Source organism: Ammospiza nelsoni, chromosome 5 (assembly GCF_027579445.1).
Source record: "Ammospiza nelsoni isolate bAmmNel1 chromosome 5, bAmmNel1.pri, whole genome shotgun sequence".
NCBI classification, from domain to species: domain Eukaryota; kingdom Metazoa; phylum Chordata; class Aves; order Passeriformes; family Passerellidae; genus Ammospiza; species Ammospiza nelsoni.
The window spans coordinates 35,562,706-35,581,385 of record NC_080637.1 but is presented as its reverse complement, the minus strand read 5'-3'; the positions used below and the strand labels follow the sequence as shown (position 1 = coordinate 35,581,385).

At 39.3% G+C, this 18,680-nt stretch overlaps 1 protein-coding gene across 2 annotated transcripts; it reads left to right on the top strand.

Annotated features, from left to right (window-relative positions):
* The first annotated feature begins 890 nt into the window (after nt 1-890).
* Nucleotides 891-18,347, top strand: TSPAN8 (tetraspanin 8). 2 transcript variants are annotated; one of them, XM_059472747.1, is made up of 9 exons: nt 891-959; nt 1,052-1,240; nt 6,631-6,690; nt 9,258-9,380; nt 10,017-10,091; nt 10,177-10,284; nt 11,965-12,108; nt 15,426-15,509; nt 18,054-18,347. In XM_059472747.1, the coding sequence occupies exons 2-9, from the start codon at nt 1,181-1,183 to the stop codon at nt 18,105-18,107; spliced, it is 708 nt and encodes a 235-aa protein (XP_059328730.1). In that variant the 5' UTR covers nt 891-959; nt 1,052-1,180; the 3' UTR covers nt 18,108-18,347. The 2 variants fall into 2 exon arrangements, with proteins under 2 accessions (XP_059328730.1, XP_059328729.1); XM_059472746.1 differs by lacking the exon at nt 891-959 and having other exon boundaries at nt 969-1,240.
* Nucleotides 18,348-18,680: the final 333 nt, after the last annotated feature.

Genomic DNA, 18,680 nt, shown 5'->3' with positions numbered 1-18,680 from the left:
CAAAAGCCTGATTCTAATTTACATCTTTTTGTCACCATCTATAAGTGTGTTATATACTACACTTTCCCTTTTTTTCAAATACAGAGACTGGAACTGAGGAACAGGAATTGACATTGAAGACTGAAAACTGGATTTGGGCCAAGTGGACTTCATAAATCAATTCAGATCAATGTTCCCTCAATCTCTCACACTGTGTTCACCCTCAAAATTAAGCCTTCTTTTTGTTAATGACAAAGAGAAACCTATGTCTGACTCTTGTTTCTACAAGCACTGCTGTATTGGGCTTCTTCAGAAAATAGACTGATAGAAAAAACAGCAAAAATACCTCTTTTTTTGCCTCAGGATTCTTAGTTGGAGGGACACAGAAGAAAACAAACAAGAAAAAGCCCAAACTCAATGAAATAGGCTTTCTGCCTTGCTTACTGGAATGAGTCTAGCTCCTGCTGCTGAGAGGGATCCTGCACCTAGTGCCAGAACTAGGGCTGCTGTGCTGAGGTTCAAAATGCTTCTGGAAACCTGCACAGTGGGACTTTTGTGCACCACAATGCTCGGGTTCCTGGGGTCCTGACTTGCTGGGGAAGAGGAAAAGGATCTGAAGCAGATACTCAGAGGGAGAAAATGTTGGCAGATTCCTTATCCTTCCTCTCCTGGGATAAAGCAGACTCATCCCTTCACGCTGGTTGAACATCTGAAGTGGAAGTGTGAACACAACTGAATGAATGCTGGCAGTAAACATTAGTCAGTGAAAGAGTGAACCCTGCAACGTAAAGGATTGAGAAATGCAATCATCTCAACTTCCTCTTAAAAGCAGGTCTGTGAAATATTTTTATGCTCACCTCTCAAAACTAACTTCTGCTTCATTATTTACTTTTGAGGCGTAGGACAAGTCATAGGATTATTAAAGAGAAGTACAAATCACAAGACACAGTAAGAACCTGGAGACTTGGTGGTAACAACTGGTAGTGTTCCCTAATGCTTGGTTAATATTTACCTGTGATAAAGCAACTATTTAAGCAAATGTGGATGACTTGGTTGTAACATTTGCTTTCAGGAGCAGAGCACGGTGTATTTGACGTGCTTTGAGAAGTTTTCTGAAGACACAAGAAACACTTTTATATCGAGGTCAAACTCTTAGGAAAGCTTCTTTTGCAGCACTTGTTTTCATCTCAGCTGGTTGAAAATGGCGGGTGTAAGCAAATGCTTGAAGTACTCCATGTTCGTCTTCAACTTTTTGTTTTGGGTAAGTTAGTGTTTAAACTGTTATTAATGATGTAGGAAATGTGTTCCCCATTATCTGAATGCTGCAGTTAGAGAAATTGTATAGAAAATAGAGCATAAGTGGAACCAGAGTATGATTCTAAATCAGGGAGGGGAGAATATATTTAACTTTTGCCTTCCCTTTGTCTTTTTCCATCTAAACACCTTTACCTCTGCATTTAAAAGTAGACAAGCTACAAATGTGTCTCCCTGTTCATCTTGTGCCCCTCGTGACGAGGGACATCACTCATCTCAGTCAGAAGATAACAGACTCTGCAATAACAATGCACAGTTGTTTTCCTTTTATTGTTGTTTGCATGCAAGATCCTAAAAATGCAGTTGCAATAGAAAATATGGAAAACTTACTTGAATTTTTAGCCTCCTAATTGATAAATGGTTTTCATAGCCTTCTTTGTGGTTCTTTGCTTTACATTTAGTGCATAATTAGTTTCTGATGGCGGGCAGTAAATGTTTCTAAGAATGTGTATGCTGGCAGTATTGCCACAGCTGTACCAAGGCTGATACAGCACAGCACAGCAGGCAGGTTTCTAGGTGTTATTTAAACCGCATTTGTCTGCTTACCACATCTCAGCTGGGTTGCAAGAATTTCAGGTCTTGAAAGCTCTGGAAAGGTTTGAGTTAAAGAACACTTCTGTCATGGTTCAGCCTCACAGTCAGATTTCCTGACAGAGCTTTGTCAGGTTCACCAGGGGTTCACTGAAACCAGAAGTGGAACTCCTAGCCATATTATGGGCTTTGCCTCGAGGGATTTTTTTCAAGTGTAAAGGGTGATACCATTCAAAAGGGACCACTAACAGTAGCCTTGGAAAATTTGTGGCTAGCCCAAATTCTTTGATTACTTATGGACCTCACAAAGAAATTCCTGACAGACCAGTGATGGTTTGGACTGTCTCCTCCAGTTCCTTCCTTCAGTTTAATGAAGGCAGATTGAAGATTTTTGACATTTGTGTTGAAGTTTTTATGCAACAGTATTTACAGGAATCTGTAAGTTTCTGAATTTGACTTCCTGTTCCTCGGGAAGTTTTTTCCTGTTTTTGTGGTTTGACCCCCACCAGCAACCAAGTACCACACAGAAACTCACTCACTCCCCTACCAGCAGGATTGGAGAGAGAATTGAAGGCATAAAAGCTGGAAAATTCTTGAGTTTACATATAGACAGTTTAATAGGGAAAGCAAAAGCCATTAATGGAAACAAAACAAATAGTTAATTTCCTGCTTCACATGGGCAGGCAGGTATTCAGCTATCTCCACGGGGGCAGGTCCTTATTATGTGAAGTGTTTATTTGTGAACACAAATTCTATGACTCCAAATGTTCTTTCTCCATCTTTCTGCCAGCTTTATCTACTGAGCATGATGTCAAATGGTCTGGAACATCCCTTTGGTCAGCTGGGGTCACCTACCCTGGCTGTGTCTCCTCCCAACCTCCCATGCACCCTCAGTCTCCTCTCCAGAGTAGCAGTATAAAAGGAGAAAGAAAACTTGATGTAAGCCCTGCTCAGCAATAGCAGACACTTCTCTATATTATAACCCTGTGTTCAGCACAAATCCAAAACACAGCCCTATACCAGCCACTGTGAAGAAAGTTACCCCAGCCAAAACCAGCACACCTGTTCAAATTCATCTGTGTTTACTATGAGCTAAAATATGGACAAATGTCCTAGACTAGAATTAGGAAAGCTTCAAACTACTTCTAGAATGAACATTGGACTAATGTCCTGTGCCTCCAGTGACAGTACGAATTTCCTAGGGAAAAAAAAGGGATAGGATCCTGGGCGAGTCTGTGAAACAAACTTCCTCCTTTCTTTACAGAAAAGTTGAAAAACCCATACTGTATTCTAAGGAAGGAAATGCTGAGAGCATTCACTGCGCATGTGCCTGCCTCGATGGAACAGAGAAGGACAGGAATGCAACTGTAGTTAACTGTTTTAGGGAAGGTGTTTAGCACTATTAAGAGAGGGAAGAATGAAACAGAGAAGGACAGGAATGCAGCTATAGTTAATTATTTTTAGACAGATGTTTAGTTTAGCCTGATCAAGATAGGGAAGAACAGTATGGCCGGACAGAAATATAATGAAACGGAACTTTTTGGTTCACATTCCTGTCTCTAATTCATGGAAATCACTAAACTGCAACAGTAAGGTTGAGGGAACAGAGATGACTTTACAGCCACTCATTCCACAGCTGCTCTCTCTAATACTAAGACAATTGAGAAGTGGAAAATTACTGATACTGGGAAATGAAGGTGACTTTAATCTAAAGCGATAAGAACGACTGTTGCGTATTTACCTGGTGTTCTCATTTTACACCCTTTGCAATCTCTCAGGGAGTGTCCTCTCTTAAAAGACTCAGGAATGAGCTTTCTAGGCTTCTGATGATGTTTTCTAAGCAGCTCATGTAGCATCACACTAAGTGTGTAAGCCCTGGAACAGTCCAAGATAGCTCTGGAAATTGACTATGGATGGCTTCACTACATGATGTGTGTCCCCTGGGCATCTTCATGCTCATCAGCCCCATGCTGGGTTCCAGCACACAAATAGAGCTTTTCATCTTCCCAGTTAGGTGAAGAACAGCAGACTGGTTTTTGAAGATCTGTGCTTGGGACCTGGGTGCCTACATAGACTGTTAGAAAACATATGGAGTTTCTAACAGTCCTTAAATTAATCCTTGTCAGTTTTGTGCATTAAACCTAACACATGTCAGATTTTTCTGCTTTCCCTTCTTTGGAGTTTGCAGGATATCCAGTCTCACCTGTTGTCCTCATTGCGCCAACTTCTGCTCCTCCACATCATGCAAAATTGGAGGATTAGCTATTTTTTTCACTGAATACTGATGTCTGATGCTTGTTTGAAGAAACGTGGTTGGTGACAGAGATCTTTGATCAGCTGTTAATACCAGACTTGCAGTCCCATCTACAAAGTGGCCCCTTCCCTGAACCTTAATGTGAACATCTCAGTCCCTGAAGTAGCAAGACAAGCTTAGCAGGTTTGCTGAGCCAGAGGCGTCATTCTCTGCAGGACCTGCCTAGAATTGTCATTTCAGGTGTCTCAAGGAAATATGCCAGTCAAATATTTTCTTTAACAAAAGCAACCTTCTGTTGTTGCAAAAGCTCCTCCTGATACACTTGAACTTACTGTTTGAAAAGGGTGTGCCAGTGGAGGAAATTCCCCACAAATTTGGTATTTGTGTGTGTGAGAATTGCAGAGTCTTAATATACTGTTTGTTCAGCACTATGTCAGGCTCATCTGAGGTAGTATTGATTAAACCAACTGAGCTGTATTTCCTTCTCACACCAAATTTGAAAGCTTGAGAAGGACCAACCAAATGTGAGACCCAGCAGTATTCTTGCAGCTCAATTTATGAGACTGAGATAAGATCACTGATCCTTTATCAAGGATTGTGGCAAAAATAAGATAGCCATCTAATTTTGGGAAAATGGGTGAAGACATTTTTAAAGAAGCTAATTTTATTCCATCAGAAAACACTAGCAGTTCATTAAAAATGAAATTTCCTGGAATGAAAATTTATTGAATTGAAACTTAATTTTAAGAATACTTTAAGATGGAGTATTGCAGCAAACTTGACATGTTCAACTTGGACTCCTTGGGAACAGGCCATTTTTATTTGCTATTTCAAAACTTTTCTTTATGTGTTTTTGTACACTTTGCATATTATGAAAATAACTAGAAACAAACAATTATGATTTTACTGAAATGTAGCATTTTTTTATCAACCTAAACCAACTCTATTTTAAAAATTAAAATATGTACACATCTTACTAAATTTTTGATTTATAAACAGCGTTTCTATTTTTACATTGAGAAAATATTGTAGTATTCCCATTTGATTGATGTGTTCCTGTACATTTAGCTAAATTTGCTTCTATTACTCTGTATTGTAATGGGAGGTCCTATGTAACAAAAAAACTCTCTTTGGATTTGTAGCAATAGATGCTTCAGTGGAAACTTTCACATTAGCAAGCCCACGTTATCTAGTGAATAGCCACATCACTCACACAGTGCTGCCGAACAAGACTGAAATGTACAATCATATGATATACCATCAGTTTCTAGGCAAATTCAGCAGGATTCAGAAGGTTTCAGTGGGAAGTTCTAGCTAAATTTGATAACATGTTATAGCTGTCATTGATTGTACAACTTTATTTTTCATGTTTAAAATGTACTTATAGGAGCTTTACTTAGAGCAGGAAAATGTATGGTACCCATGCCTGAGTGCTGGCCCTATTCCATATTCAATGATCTGCTGAGGTCATTAATGTCTTTGATACTGAATATTATATGAAAACTTCTGTGGGGAAAGTTTTTTTAAAGAAAAAATATCTAAACCACGTAAAAAAGAACTATTTTAATTTCAATAGTCCCACTCTTCAAGGGAAATTCATAACAACATTTCAGGGCCATTTATGACTTGAGTATTAGCGGCACATGGAGATAATTATAAATCTGACTAGTCCCTGGTCCTCAGTGAGGTCTCTCTCTTACCAGTCATCTCAGTAGGCACAATCCTCACGCCTGAGTAGCCTCTTGGTTACCTATGTCCAACAGTTAATAAAGAGAAATTCTGTGTGAGATTAATCAACAACAAGGTTAGGAATAGAGTGACTGGCACACAGGGGAACAGTACCTCAATGATCGATGAAATAAGAGCACCACTAGAAATGAAGGAATGTATCTGGACCTGTGATTCATCTTCCCTGGCTTCAACATCTTAAGGAAAGTCATGCTGGTCAAACATTCACATGTACAAGTGCAAGTTGTACTTGTCTGTTTTCTGTAAAATTATAATGGGAACATATACTCTAGGCCTTTTATGAGACCTGTTCTAAGGATTGGATTGCTGCATTTGAAACAGCAAAAAGAATTTATTTAGAACTTTTCCTGTTAGGGTTACCATGGAGAATGTCTCCAGATATGTGTCCTGAATAAGGCTAGAAACAGCAGATAGGCAAACAACCCTTATCAAATCTCATGTTTCCATTATTCAAGAAACAACATTCTTTACAGGCACGTTTTATAGATACAATAGCAATTTATATTTCTCTCTCATCTGACGGAATTTCTGTGTGCTTCCCAAACACATGTATAAATCATCATGTAAATGCTTAGTCCTCTGGGGTGGAAACATCAGGGATTTGGTGCATACCTGAAGATTTAACTACACTTACGAATTTTCCTGGAAATGAATCAATATTCTCTGCTCCAGGAATTCATGTTTCTTTTGCTTTGCCAAACAAGTGATTTCAGAAGTTTGGACAGCATATGGTGCAATTTGGATACTGAATGTTAGTAAAAAAGTTGCTGACCTTTCTAACTTGTCTTTATTTTCTTCCACAGGTGTGTGGTTGCATTATTTTGGGATTCTCTATATGGATACGTGTTAGCAGTGCTCAGCAGGTAAATGCATGCAGCCATAACAGCACCATGTGAAATATGAAAACTACTGCATATACTTTAATTTCCCATCTTCATTTCCACAAATTTTCAATGTTTTTGTTGAAGTGGTTTGTGTGGGTGAAGAGGAATGCATTTTACAACGTTAAGATGAAACATCATGGTGCAGGTAGTCAGATAAAGGGATCGATGCAAGCACAGATACGTGACTATGAGAAGTAGCTGCCAGTGTTATTATGTGGTTTCCTGCAGATGCACACAGATTTCTGTTTGAAAATGTGTCTCTCACCTCTAGTGAAAAATAATTATGCTTTTGTTAATGATTTTGGTGTTAGAATAATGTGGAGATATGCAGCTCATAGTCTTTTCCATGTTTTTCCCTATTAGAATAGCATAGTCATGTCTATTCCTACGGTTTCTCCTTATGTTTATGGGGAATAATTTTATCTTTCTCACTATGTTCAATAACACAATTCTCATTTCCTCAGTAACTGAAACTTTGAAAGGGAGAAAGGAGTTTTCCGTTCAATTTTCAATAGCTCTTTAAAAACACCTTATCCTTTTCTTCTCATATTTACATATAAAGAGTTTTAAACACCCAAGAATCTAGAATTACAATGTCCTAAAACTCCTCCTGGAGGGTAGAAAAAAGACCCTGAGGTGCCCTCATGGATTTTTTGTATGGGTTATAAAATTATTTCCAATATTATTATTTTTATTTTCTGCAAAGCTAGGGAAAATAGAGTTTTGAGGAGCTCTCAGTCCTGCAGTCAAGCAGAGGTTGGTCCTGTCCTTCAAAGACCCCATGGTCCTGTGGACCCTTTTGCCCAGTGAGTACTATTGGCCCTGACTCTAAGGTTTAAGCAGTACCTTCTTTCAAAGAAATTTGGGACATAGAAATGCAAATTAATTTGAAAGCTTAATTTGCATTCTTCTATTTCTAAAAAGACTTCTTGGTTAGAGAAGTGAAAAACAACCAGGTGTCACACAGAAGCATATTTTTTTCAGCTTTCAGATTGAGCCTTTTGTGTAGATTAATTGCAATTCTTTAGATGACTCCCCTGTTGCTCTAGCACAGTCTGTCAGTTATGAAAACAACTTTAAACAATATTTTTATTTTCCCACCTGGAAATAAAAATATGGTCAAGGTAAGAGATAGCTTTGTACATTCCCTGCCATCTGGCTGATGGCACTTTACCCTTAGCCAGTCCCAGGTGTCTCATGTCTGGCAGAGCATGGATGCAAGAGAACTTGGTTCAAGATGACACCGTGTCATTGGGTAAACAGGTCAGGGTGGAGAGCTCTGCCATTCTCTTCTCTGGAAGAGGAAGAATCACAGCTTTCACTCTTCAATCAACATTTTACTAAAAGCTAAAACTGCCATACTTAACGCTGAACAGTCTCTGGTATGATGGCTCAAATGATGCAATGGAGCTTGGAAAACCAAAACCACTACTAAATCTTATTTTTTAAGAGATTTCCTATTCAGAAAAGAATATTTAAATGTGTGTCAAATTGCTTTCCTGAAGCAACACTTAGTATTCTCCAAAAACCTATGAATTAAGAGCCAGGACCAAAATTGAAAGCATTTTCTCACATTTTACCTCCAGGCATGCAAAGTTCCCATTCAAAACCAATGTATGTTTCGCCTCAGTAATAATTGAGCAGACCATAAGGATTTGGCTGTAGATGAATAGAGCTTTCTAAGAATAAATAACAGCAGGTTCAGTCCAACTTGAAAAGGGAAAGAACAACACATTCTTCAAATTATGCTTGTCTATATACCTTTGCAATTTCCATCAGAAGATAAATGTGACAACTTCCAGACATTTTTGCTAATCTTGGCACCAGTATCACTGGAAAATATTCTTTGAACATTTTTCTCTCTTTAGGCCTTTGGCCTTAGTTAGTCCTGTGGGAACTGAATAATTTGATATTTAATAATATTGAGGTATATGAATTGTTTGGTTGAATGCCCCACACATCAAAATAAAGTTCTCATCTCTGAGAATAATATTAGAGATCAAGCCTGGGAGAAAACAAAAAAAAGAAAGGGAAAAAAATCTGTCTTGGAAAATACATCTAACTATTTCTCAAATATATGCAGCATCACTCTGAGAAGTGTTCTCTCAGGAACAGTCATAGAGCATGTTCCTGGTCTCCTAATGACAAACAGAGATTTTTTTTCTTTAATATTCGGTTAATGTAGGAGAGGTTTTGAGGTAATCAAGTCTCCTACTTCCAGTAAAAAGCAAAGATTCATTGACTGAAAACCAACTAAAAAGCCACTTTAAAGACAGAAGATCTATATTTATTGAATTACTCTGTAAAGTTGGTTTTCATCTTCTGCAGAAACAAAGGTTGTGAAAAACCAGATATTATAAAATTCTCCACCACAACATTTGTGAAGGGAGCATTAGAGCTTTGTTTATTTGTGGATCACAATTTCTCCATAGTTGCTACTCAGTATATTTATCAGTTACAAAATAATTATCTTGTTTTGGGGAATACAGATGCTTTTAGGAGGACCTACTTGCAGCTGAAAGGTTGTTTTTCGTCTCTCTTTCCAGGGGGTAGACAGCAGCCTGCTTGGAGGAGTTAATCTCCTGATAGCCGTAGGTGCCATCATCATGATCCTGGGGTTCCTCGGGTGCTGCGGCGCTGTCAAGGAGAGCCGGTGCATGCTGATGCTGGTAGGAAGGAAAAACATCTCTCTGCCTTTAACAGGCCACAGCTGCATATGATGGATGGAGTCTTTGCAAGTAGCAGCAAATGAGCATCTTTTAATTTAACCAAAAGCATGACTACAATCCTGTGTTTTCTTTGCTCGCCTTGAGTTTGGGCCCCTTCTAAATTCTGTTGTGGTAAAAATTGTGGTTGGTCTCATCAGCAAAAAGACAGGGTCCAGAGAGACTTGAGCATGTTACTCACTAGCTTTTTTCCAATCCAGCCATCATCAAAGTTCCCTCCATCAGATTTCACCCATTACCTATTCTACTTAATTTTCTAAATTCCCAGCCCTTTCTTTGCTGGTTCACCTGGAATGTCCTCCCTGTCCTTCTGCCCAACTCTCACCTACACACTGTTACCATGACACTGCTCTGGTGTGTGCCTTGTTTTGATCCCCAGCTGTTCTGATTACTGGTACTCTGTCTTGAGCACCAGTTTTTCTTATAATCAAAGAAGAAATAGTTGGAGCAGATCTGACTGGAAAATAATTCTACCTACATGGTTAGTCAAGCACCTGAAAGATAAATATTAACTTAAAAGAAATTATATCACCTTGGTCAGAAGTAATACAGTTTTCTACTCCTTTTGTTTTTCCCCAGTTTTTTATTGCACTGCTTCTGATACTGATTCTTCAGGTGGTAGCAGGTGTTTTAGGAGCAGTGTACAAACCTCAGGTACAGTATTATTCTATATTTTCATTGATATCTTCATATAGTTTTATTTCTTCTCAAAAAATTAGTAATATATTTTAACTTGCAGGTTGAAGCAACCTTTAACCTTACTCTGAGCGAAGGTGTGAGTGCACTGCAAAGTACTACAGGAGAATATACAGAGTATCAGGAAGAGTTCCAGAAGCTGGAGAAAATGGTAATTAAGCAGTAACAAAATGAAGGGATTGTTGCTATTTGTCTCATCTTTGGTATCTGTCTTTGCTTCATTTTATGACTACTCTGCTGCAGGTTTGAATTTCGTTCCCTGGGGTGGGAAAGGGTCTGACTTAAAGGCAAGATGAAACACCACAGAAGGGACTTCTGTTCTCTTGATAGCACAGGGTCTTCCTTGATGATTTCTTTGTGCAATAGTGCTGCCTATAAGAACAATGAAGCAAGGACACACAACATGCAAGTAAGACCAACAGTTAGGTAAACTCTTCTGGGAGAGGACTGCGCGGCCCTTTCTTACAGCTTTCCCTTCTGAAGGAATGTTGATCTTTCACCATATTCCAAATAAGAACTCTCCAGTACTTTTCAGGAAACTTTACCCCGGGGGTTAGGAAAACATCAGGAGTGTATTTAATTTGGAATATCCTACTGCTTTGAAGTCATTAAATGCCACACTTTACTGTGTTAGAAGAGGGAAGGAAATAGGATGAGAAGTTTATTTTTATTGTGTTTGCCCTTTTCCTGGTGCCCCCATCCCGCAAGACCCCAGATGGTAGATGCTTAATGTGAGCTTGCTCCTGGGTATCTCACAGAGAACGCCCTGGAATCTCATGGATGACATTGACATCACACACCCCTCCCCTCCCACAGGCAGCTGGGTCTGTGCATTGACAGAATGCCTGCTGCTCTGGTTTTTTAGTCCCTAATGGGTGATTGCTTTTATGGATTGATATAAAGTTAATTTTTATGTTTTTAAAGACTGCTGTATGAAAGAAAACCAAACAAGGACCAATATTTAGGTCTCTTATGTTACTTCCACTTCTCCTTCCTCATTCCATCTCCAGCCTTGTCCTCTGCTTCTGAGACAGTTTATTTCTTCTGATATAATAAGCCCTCTGGAGAGATGAGCAAAATGAAAAATCCCCTAATTACTGCATTAATTTTTAAATGTAACAGGACTGCTGTATTATGTCCCACAGCCTTTGCTTTTATACAAAATTATGTGAACATTTCCAGCTGCTTTTTAATAGAGGGAGGACCTCAAACCCAAGTTTGCACCTCTGAGCTTTAGTGGTTTGAAAATAGAGGAACATGAAGTCAAACTGCACCTGGTTTAGGTTTCACAAACCCCAAATGGAGCCCTGGTCTCCTCAGTCCATTTCCAATTTAAAGAGATAACCATCATTCAAAGAGGTTATTTTTATAGATTTCAGAGTTTTATGTGCCTGAATTTTACATTTCCAGCCTGGCTTTTCAAGATGTGAAATGTGGATGTTACTGGAGCTGGCAACTTACCTTCTTCAAGTACAACATACAGAAGGCTTGATTTTTAAAAAATAGTATAACTAGTGTTCTAGTTCCATTGTGGCACTGATAATTACTAGCTTTATAGTATGTTAATGTTTTTTGAGCATCTTATACTGAAAATCTGGTCTTTTTTTCTCCTATCTCTTCATTAAAAAAATCAAACAACTGTATGCACTTACATTCATGGTATAGAAATGTAAAGGGTATTTGAGATTTATCAGTTTGGGACAACTTCCACATTGAAAAAGGTGAAATAAAATTTGGTTTTTGTTGTTCCTATCAGCTCCCTCACCTACTCTCTTTAAACTGAAAATCACCTATTTTTTAACTTTTCTCCACATTTACTCCTTTCTTGCAGTACCAATGTTGTGGATTGAGGGATGGACCTAAAGACTGGGGACAAAATTTTGACAAACAAAAAGACATCTGTCTATGCGAAGTAGAGAAGCCATCATCATCAGACCTCTGCACCACCTATAGTGGCAGACTCATCTATAAAAAAGTGAGAAAAATGTTCACTCCTCTTTCCAAAGAGCCAAGTTTTAACCCAAGGTTATCTCTGGTGACTGGCCTGGTCAGGAATTCTGTATCTTTCTGAAAAGGCAAAGTTTTGCTTTCTCTTTCTTAGCCAGAATTACCCCCATGCCATCTGTTAAGAAATGACTGTTCATAACTCTGCTCCTGTTAAGAAATGACTGTTCATAACTCTGCTCCTTCCTCTTCTTTGAGTTTAGGCCCTTAGCAATCTGCGTGGGCTGTTGATGCAAATTATTGACTTTGGGGCCAGGGTATGACCCTGGGTCAGAGCTGCACATCCGCTACCCTTTGGCTCTCATTCCTCTCTCTGAAGGCTATGCTCCCATCCAGGCTCATTGTGCTAGTAGACATGTTGACTTTGAGACTTCCAAAATGCTAAGGTATATTGAAAATCAAACACATTAAATGCAATACCTTTGGGGTTTTATAATTCTTTAATTAAAAAATCCACACTGATTCAGCAGGATCTGCTGGAAAGAAAGCTTACATTTTGTGGAATTCATGGCAGAATATTCAAAGAGTGATTTCTTACAACTACAGCCTTTTGAAAATCTTAATTAATGCAATAAGGCAAAATATCTGGTGACAGGCAAAAAGGAAGTACACTTAGAAGAGTACCATCTTACAGACAGTAGAGATCTCAAATAACAAATTTCATAGTTTGTTTGTCTCATTATAAGGAAATCTGGACTCTATGGATATGCAAAAAATATTTAAAAAGAAATGCACACAATAATTGAATAACACAAAGTAATTGAAGTTTTAGAATGCTGGTGGTGCAAATTTTGCCAGTATGCACCTAGCACTAAACAGATTTTAGCAAATATCCATTCTGGTTGTATAATTCTCTAATTGCACAGCTCCTTAATCAGGTCCTGCCTGAGCAGTAATTTCCTCCCTATGTAGTCCCACAGAAGCAAATACTAAAATATTATTTTAAAGCAATGAAACAATCTGGTTAAGTAGAGGATACCAGAATCCAATCTGGAAATAAGATGTATACAAAGAGGGTGTTTTGGTAACACTTTAATGTCTTTTTGGCCTCAGGCAAGCCCTCAAAGGACACATGAGAAGCCATCTGTGAAATTACTGCAGGTGCAAGATATTGCTCATATGAACACACATTTCATGGTGATGTGAGATGCTAGTAGAGACACCCAACTCTTCTGATATGGGAAAAAATATTTGAAATCCAGTGCAGTTATGAGTCAGCTTAACTGAGAGATTTTTAGAAGAACTAGAAGACCCATGTGTTTATTGTGAGAGAGGATATATGGTGAAAAAATACAACTATATCTGGGAGGGAAGACAGTTGTAGTGTTGTTACAGTAATGTAATTTGGATGTATTTAAGCTGTACTTGGCTTTCCCTCCTGTTTGCAGAAGGAGGATTGTCAGTGCCTAGAGAAGATGTAGTCACTGTAAGAACAGACATATGCAAATATTCAGAAGGAGTGTGGCTCTGTGCAGAACTTCACCTGAACAATCATAGAATAGGCTGAGTCAGAAGGGACCCATCAGGATCACTGAGTCCGGTTCCTGGCCCTGCACATGACAGCCCCAAGAATCACATCATGTGCATGATAGCATTTTCCAAATGCTTCTTGAACTCTGTCAGGTTTGGTGCTGTGATCACTGCCCTGGGGAGCCTGTTCCTATGCCCAGCCAAGCTCTGGGTGAAGAATCTTTTCCTGATATCCAAGCTAAGTCTCCCCTGACTCAGCTTCATGATATTTCCTTCAGTCCTTTCACTGTTCATGAAAGTGGAGAGATCAGTACCTGCCCCTCTGCTTCCCCTCATGAGGATGCTGAAGACCCAAATGAGGTCTCCGCTCAGTCTCCTCGTCTCCAGGTTGAATAGAGCAAGTGTCCTCAGCCATTCCTCATATGCCTTCCCCTAAAGGCCCTTCACATGGCCCTACTTTGGACAATCTCTAGTAGCTTTATAGCTTTCATATGTTGTGATGCCCAAACCTGCCCCCAGCGCTCAAGGTCAAGCCATCTCAGAGCAGGGCAGGGCAGGACAGTCCCCTCCCTTGCCCGGCTGTGATGCTGGGCCTGATGGACCCCAGGACAGGGCTGGCTCTCCTGGCTGCCAGGGCACTGCTGGCTCATGTTCAACTTGCCAGGACCCCCAGGTCCCTTTTTGCAGGGCTGCTCTCAGGCATTTTATTTCCAAGTCAAACCCCAACATAACCAGGGTTGCAAAATCTGGCACCTGACCTTGTTAAACTTTATATGATTGGTGATTGCCCATCTCTCTGTTTTGCTCTATTTCTAGGGCCTCTTTTCCCTCAAGGAAGTGAACAGCTCCTCCTAGTTTAGTGTTGCTGGCAAACTTCCTTAGTATTCCTTTGAGTCCTGCATTCAAGTTGTTAAGGAACATGTTGAAGAGGACTGGACTGAGGATGGAGCCCTGCAGAATCCCACTACTAACCAGCCTCAGATTGATGTTACCTCACTTACTATAACCCCTTGTGCCTGACGCACGAGCCAGTTGCTCACCTAAGGCATAACATGGCCGTATGCTGGACATTTTGCCCAGAAGGGTACTGTGAGAGACAGCACCAAAATCTTTGCCGAAGTTCAAAAATTTTACATCTATTGGCTTTCCAAGACCATTAGGTGGGCTACCCTGTCATAGAAGGAGTCAAGTTCAACAAGCAGGACTTTCCCCTCATGAAGCCATGCTGGTTACTCTCTTCCTTCCAGCTCTAGCCTAAGACCACCAAACATTGGACAAAATTAATTTTGAAGATAGGTTTTATAACCAAATATTTTTAGTTAATCCCAAGTCTAATAATAAACCTTGAAGTTTCAAATCCAAACATTGGTGGGAAAAAATCTTCCTCTCAGACCTGGTTATGGCTGGCTGCATTGACCCTTTCCTAGCAGCAAATGATTATCAAATGGAAGTAAGAACAAACACTTCTTTCCTTGTTGACTGAAAATAAGGCAAATATTAGGCACTACAGCTGTATGTCTTCCTTTAAAAGCTTGTTATGGTCAGCTACTAAATCTTCATACTTGGGAAGGCAAAGGCTTTTGCAGAGCATAAAGTACACATAGCTGTGTGTTTTGTGTTCATTAGCAACAAGCCAGAGTAAATTCAAATAGCCTTTTTTTAGCCCAGAGCTAAAGAGAAAGAAAGGGAGAGTTTGAAAGTTATTTTAGAAGATGCATTCCTATATATTCCTATATTTTCCTATATATTCCTATTATTCCTATTTCCTATAGGATAATATTGCTTACCTGTAATTAATAATTTTGTTTTCTTTTTCAGTCCTGTGGAGAAGTGATTATGCAACAAATTAAAGACAATCTGGTCATAGTTATGGGGATCGCCTTTGGACTGGCTGCTGTTGAGGTACCAGTGTACACTGTTAAAACACTTAGTAGCTGACAAGCAATATGTTCTACTTGGAAATACATTGGGAATGGGATTAAAACACATGGCTTGCTCAATTAATAGACTAGGCAAAACCACCTCTCACCTTAGCTATAACATTACTGTTATTCATATAAACATATTTCATTAAAGTACGTGGCTGCTGAGCAGCAGACTTCAGGTGAGATCAGACCACCCTGCTGCCTGTATGAGGGTATCACACGGGAGATTTTCGTCACAAAAATTGCCAGTCCTGAAGCTGGGCTGTGTCTTGACACTGAGCCCTGTGTTCAGAGATGTGCATGAGTAAACAGTGTCAGAAGACATGAGGAAGAATAGACAGATTTTTTCCTCCTCTTTCTCATCTTTTCTTGAGGAAGAAGTAATGTCCTAATAAAACTTAGCCCCTAGAGTACATATTTTTATTATTAAGAAGTTTTGGTACAAAATTATAATTTGGAGGCATTAAAACTTTAAGCATCAAGATGATGCATGAATGTGCCTGAGTGCACCCATGTGATGCTCCATATATTCCTGCGTAAAAAAACCACAGAATATGTGAACTGTTTTTCTTAATTTCCTCACCATACACTGAAGAATAACATGCAAGATTTTCTTTGAAGAGAGGAAGAAAAGAAGGCTATCCAGTCAGCTATCCAGTCAGCTAGTTGATTTTGATTTGAATAGGAGAAAATGATAAAGAAACAGGGGATTTCATCATGATGCTTTCTTCAGTCTTTTTTTTTTTTTTCTTTTCACTCTTTCTCCTTGGTTTTCCTCCACCCTTGCTCTCCACCAGTGGATGTTTGAGGGAAAAACAGAAATGACAAAGATTGCTGTGGAAAGTTCAGTTTGTTATTCAAAGCAAATACTTCTTAACATCATTGGCAGAGGATTGCTCCTCATGACAGAAGAGTGGGCAAGAGCCCCAGTTCAAAACTGTGTTTCCAGGAAAATAGTAATAAGTGGGGAGGAATTATGCAGCTGCAGCACTGGAGGTATACAGGCCACCAAGTTCTTACTTAGCACAGGCTTTCTGGTATTTAAGGAGCTATATGTAGGCAATCAGGTCTCTCACACATATTACTTTGAGGGAAAAATAGGTGAAATACACTGATATTAAATAGTCTTAAAATGTAATTGAAGTGTAAAATTGCATCTGTATCCCTAAACAAATTATAATATCCCTAGACAAATTATATTGTTCTAGTTATTGCAGTTATGTGGGTTGTAGCCCTTAGTTCATTGGCCATCATTCTTTCCTGTTCTCCAGCTGGCATTTTCTGTGCTGGCTGCCTTTCCCAGTCATAAAAGGATTGGAAAACAACTTGAATAAACAATATGAGACTCAGCACAAATTGTCAGATAGCAATCTACACTTGATAAACATTTAGCCTTTCCATATTAACTCAAGCAATTGCAAATCAAAGGCCACTTGCTTAACCACCTCTCTGCTCTAGGAAATCCCAGATAAAAAGAGGTGCTCTTCTCCCCTCTGCCTGCTTCATTATGCCACTTGTTACTGCTTTCAGCTCACCTTACTAGTGAAAATTATATAGATAAGAAGGGCCCAGTTTCATTTGGGTGCAAGTGCAAATGTGGGCATAGTATGTCAGAGAAGCCTTGTCAGTTTATTCCAGGTGTGAGGCCATCCCTTTGCCTTAGCTGTACCTCTGTCCTACATGTGCTCTTCTGTGCCTCTTCCTTAAGTAAATAAAGTATGTCAGTGTTTGTGGCTTCAAAGGTGTCAGCTGGGCGCTTTCCACTTTTGTGGAACACCTTCACAGACTGGTTAACTTTAAATTCAGAAGGAAGCTTTCTGATCTGAGCTCACCGGCTGTCTGCCACACATCATGGAATTGTACCCAGTAATTCCCAACACAGAAGGTGACTCTATTGAATTTTCTATTTCATGTAACAGTTTCTTCAGTGAACTCACTATTGTGCATTACTGATAAATATAAAATACTTGTTGCATGATCATTTGCAACTCAAAACAGTGAGGTAGGTTTATGGATGTATACCTGTATAGAGTATACACATGTATATGTATACTTGTATACATACACTTCACACATATGGTTACACAGAAGAGAGTGACAGTGGAAGAGAGATTTCAAAGGGAGACAACCCTTAGAATACGCAGTGAACATTCCTCTACCTTTATCAGAAAAGAAAATGCTCAATTTTTGTCCAGATTTCTTGAACTTCTCTGTAATTGCTGCTCCATTACAGCTAACAACTGCATTTTAAAATACATAGAGATACAGGGGTCCTCATGCACAGAGGCAATCCATCTTTTAAACAAATGAAACTTCTCCACAATATCTGCAGTCTTACCTGTGGTATATACTGACTTCATTAAATGTCTCTATTCTGTAAGAGGCACATTGGAGAAAATCTTCTGCATGGCAGATTTAGCCTGCATGTAAATCCAAGACATTTGCAAACAAAATATTCCCATTGTGTATCAGTTGATTTCCAGAATTACCAAGTAATACCAGAAATATCTTTGTTTTCCAGATTCTTGGTTTGGTGTTTTCTATGACCCTCTACTGCCAGATCGGGAGAAAATGAAACTGTGAAAATGTCAGGATGATGTCACCAGTCAAATCAAGATCTTTCAAGAAAGAGGGCTAGAAATTTGGCTGGCCACATTCAGATAAATATATGCATGTCCCAGGCAGCTGTTCTGATGAAAATGGCAGCTCTTGTGCCTGTGGATGCTTAACAACTTACAAAATGACCTCTTTATATTTCATAAGACTTAATGATGTGAATATGATTTTTTATTTGCAATAAACATCTTTGTTTGTGTTTCTGAGGTGTTTATTTTGTCCGAAGACAGCAATTATGTCATGCTGAGAGTGAGTTCACCATGTGGTGTGCCCTCATGAGTGTTAAACCACCCACAGCAGAGTCACCATAAACAGCTGCAAACCATCATGCAACGGCTGACTGCTCCAGGCAACTCAGGTCCCTGGGAACCTCTGCTTGTGGAGTAGGGTGTTTTCATTAAGAGAGTCGTGAGTTAGGGTTTTGTTACCTGTGGGAAGGGCAACTAACTTGGAACCACGTAGGAAAGTCGCACTTCCTTTCAGGGATGTTTAAATCAGTATCTTGGTGGCTGAGATGGTTGTTCTTAGGCCC

Excerpts from the sequence above, each read along its gene's own strand:
- TSPAN8 (XM_059472747.1), top strand. The coding sequence starts at position 1,181 with ATGGCGGGTGTAAGCAAATGCTTGAAGTACTCCATGTTCGTCTTCAAC. Across the intron at positions 10,092-10,176 it reads GAGCAGTGTACAAACCTCAG|GTTGAAGCAACCTTTAACCT; the intron begins GTACAGTATTAT and ends TTTAACTTGCAG. Across the intron at positions 15,510-18,053 it reads TTGGACTGGCTGCTGTTGAG|ATTCTTGGTTTGGTGTTTTC; the intron begins GTACCAGTGTAC and ends TTTGTTTTCCAG.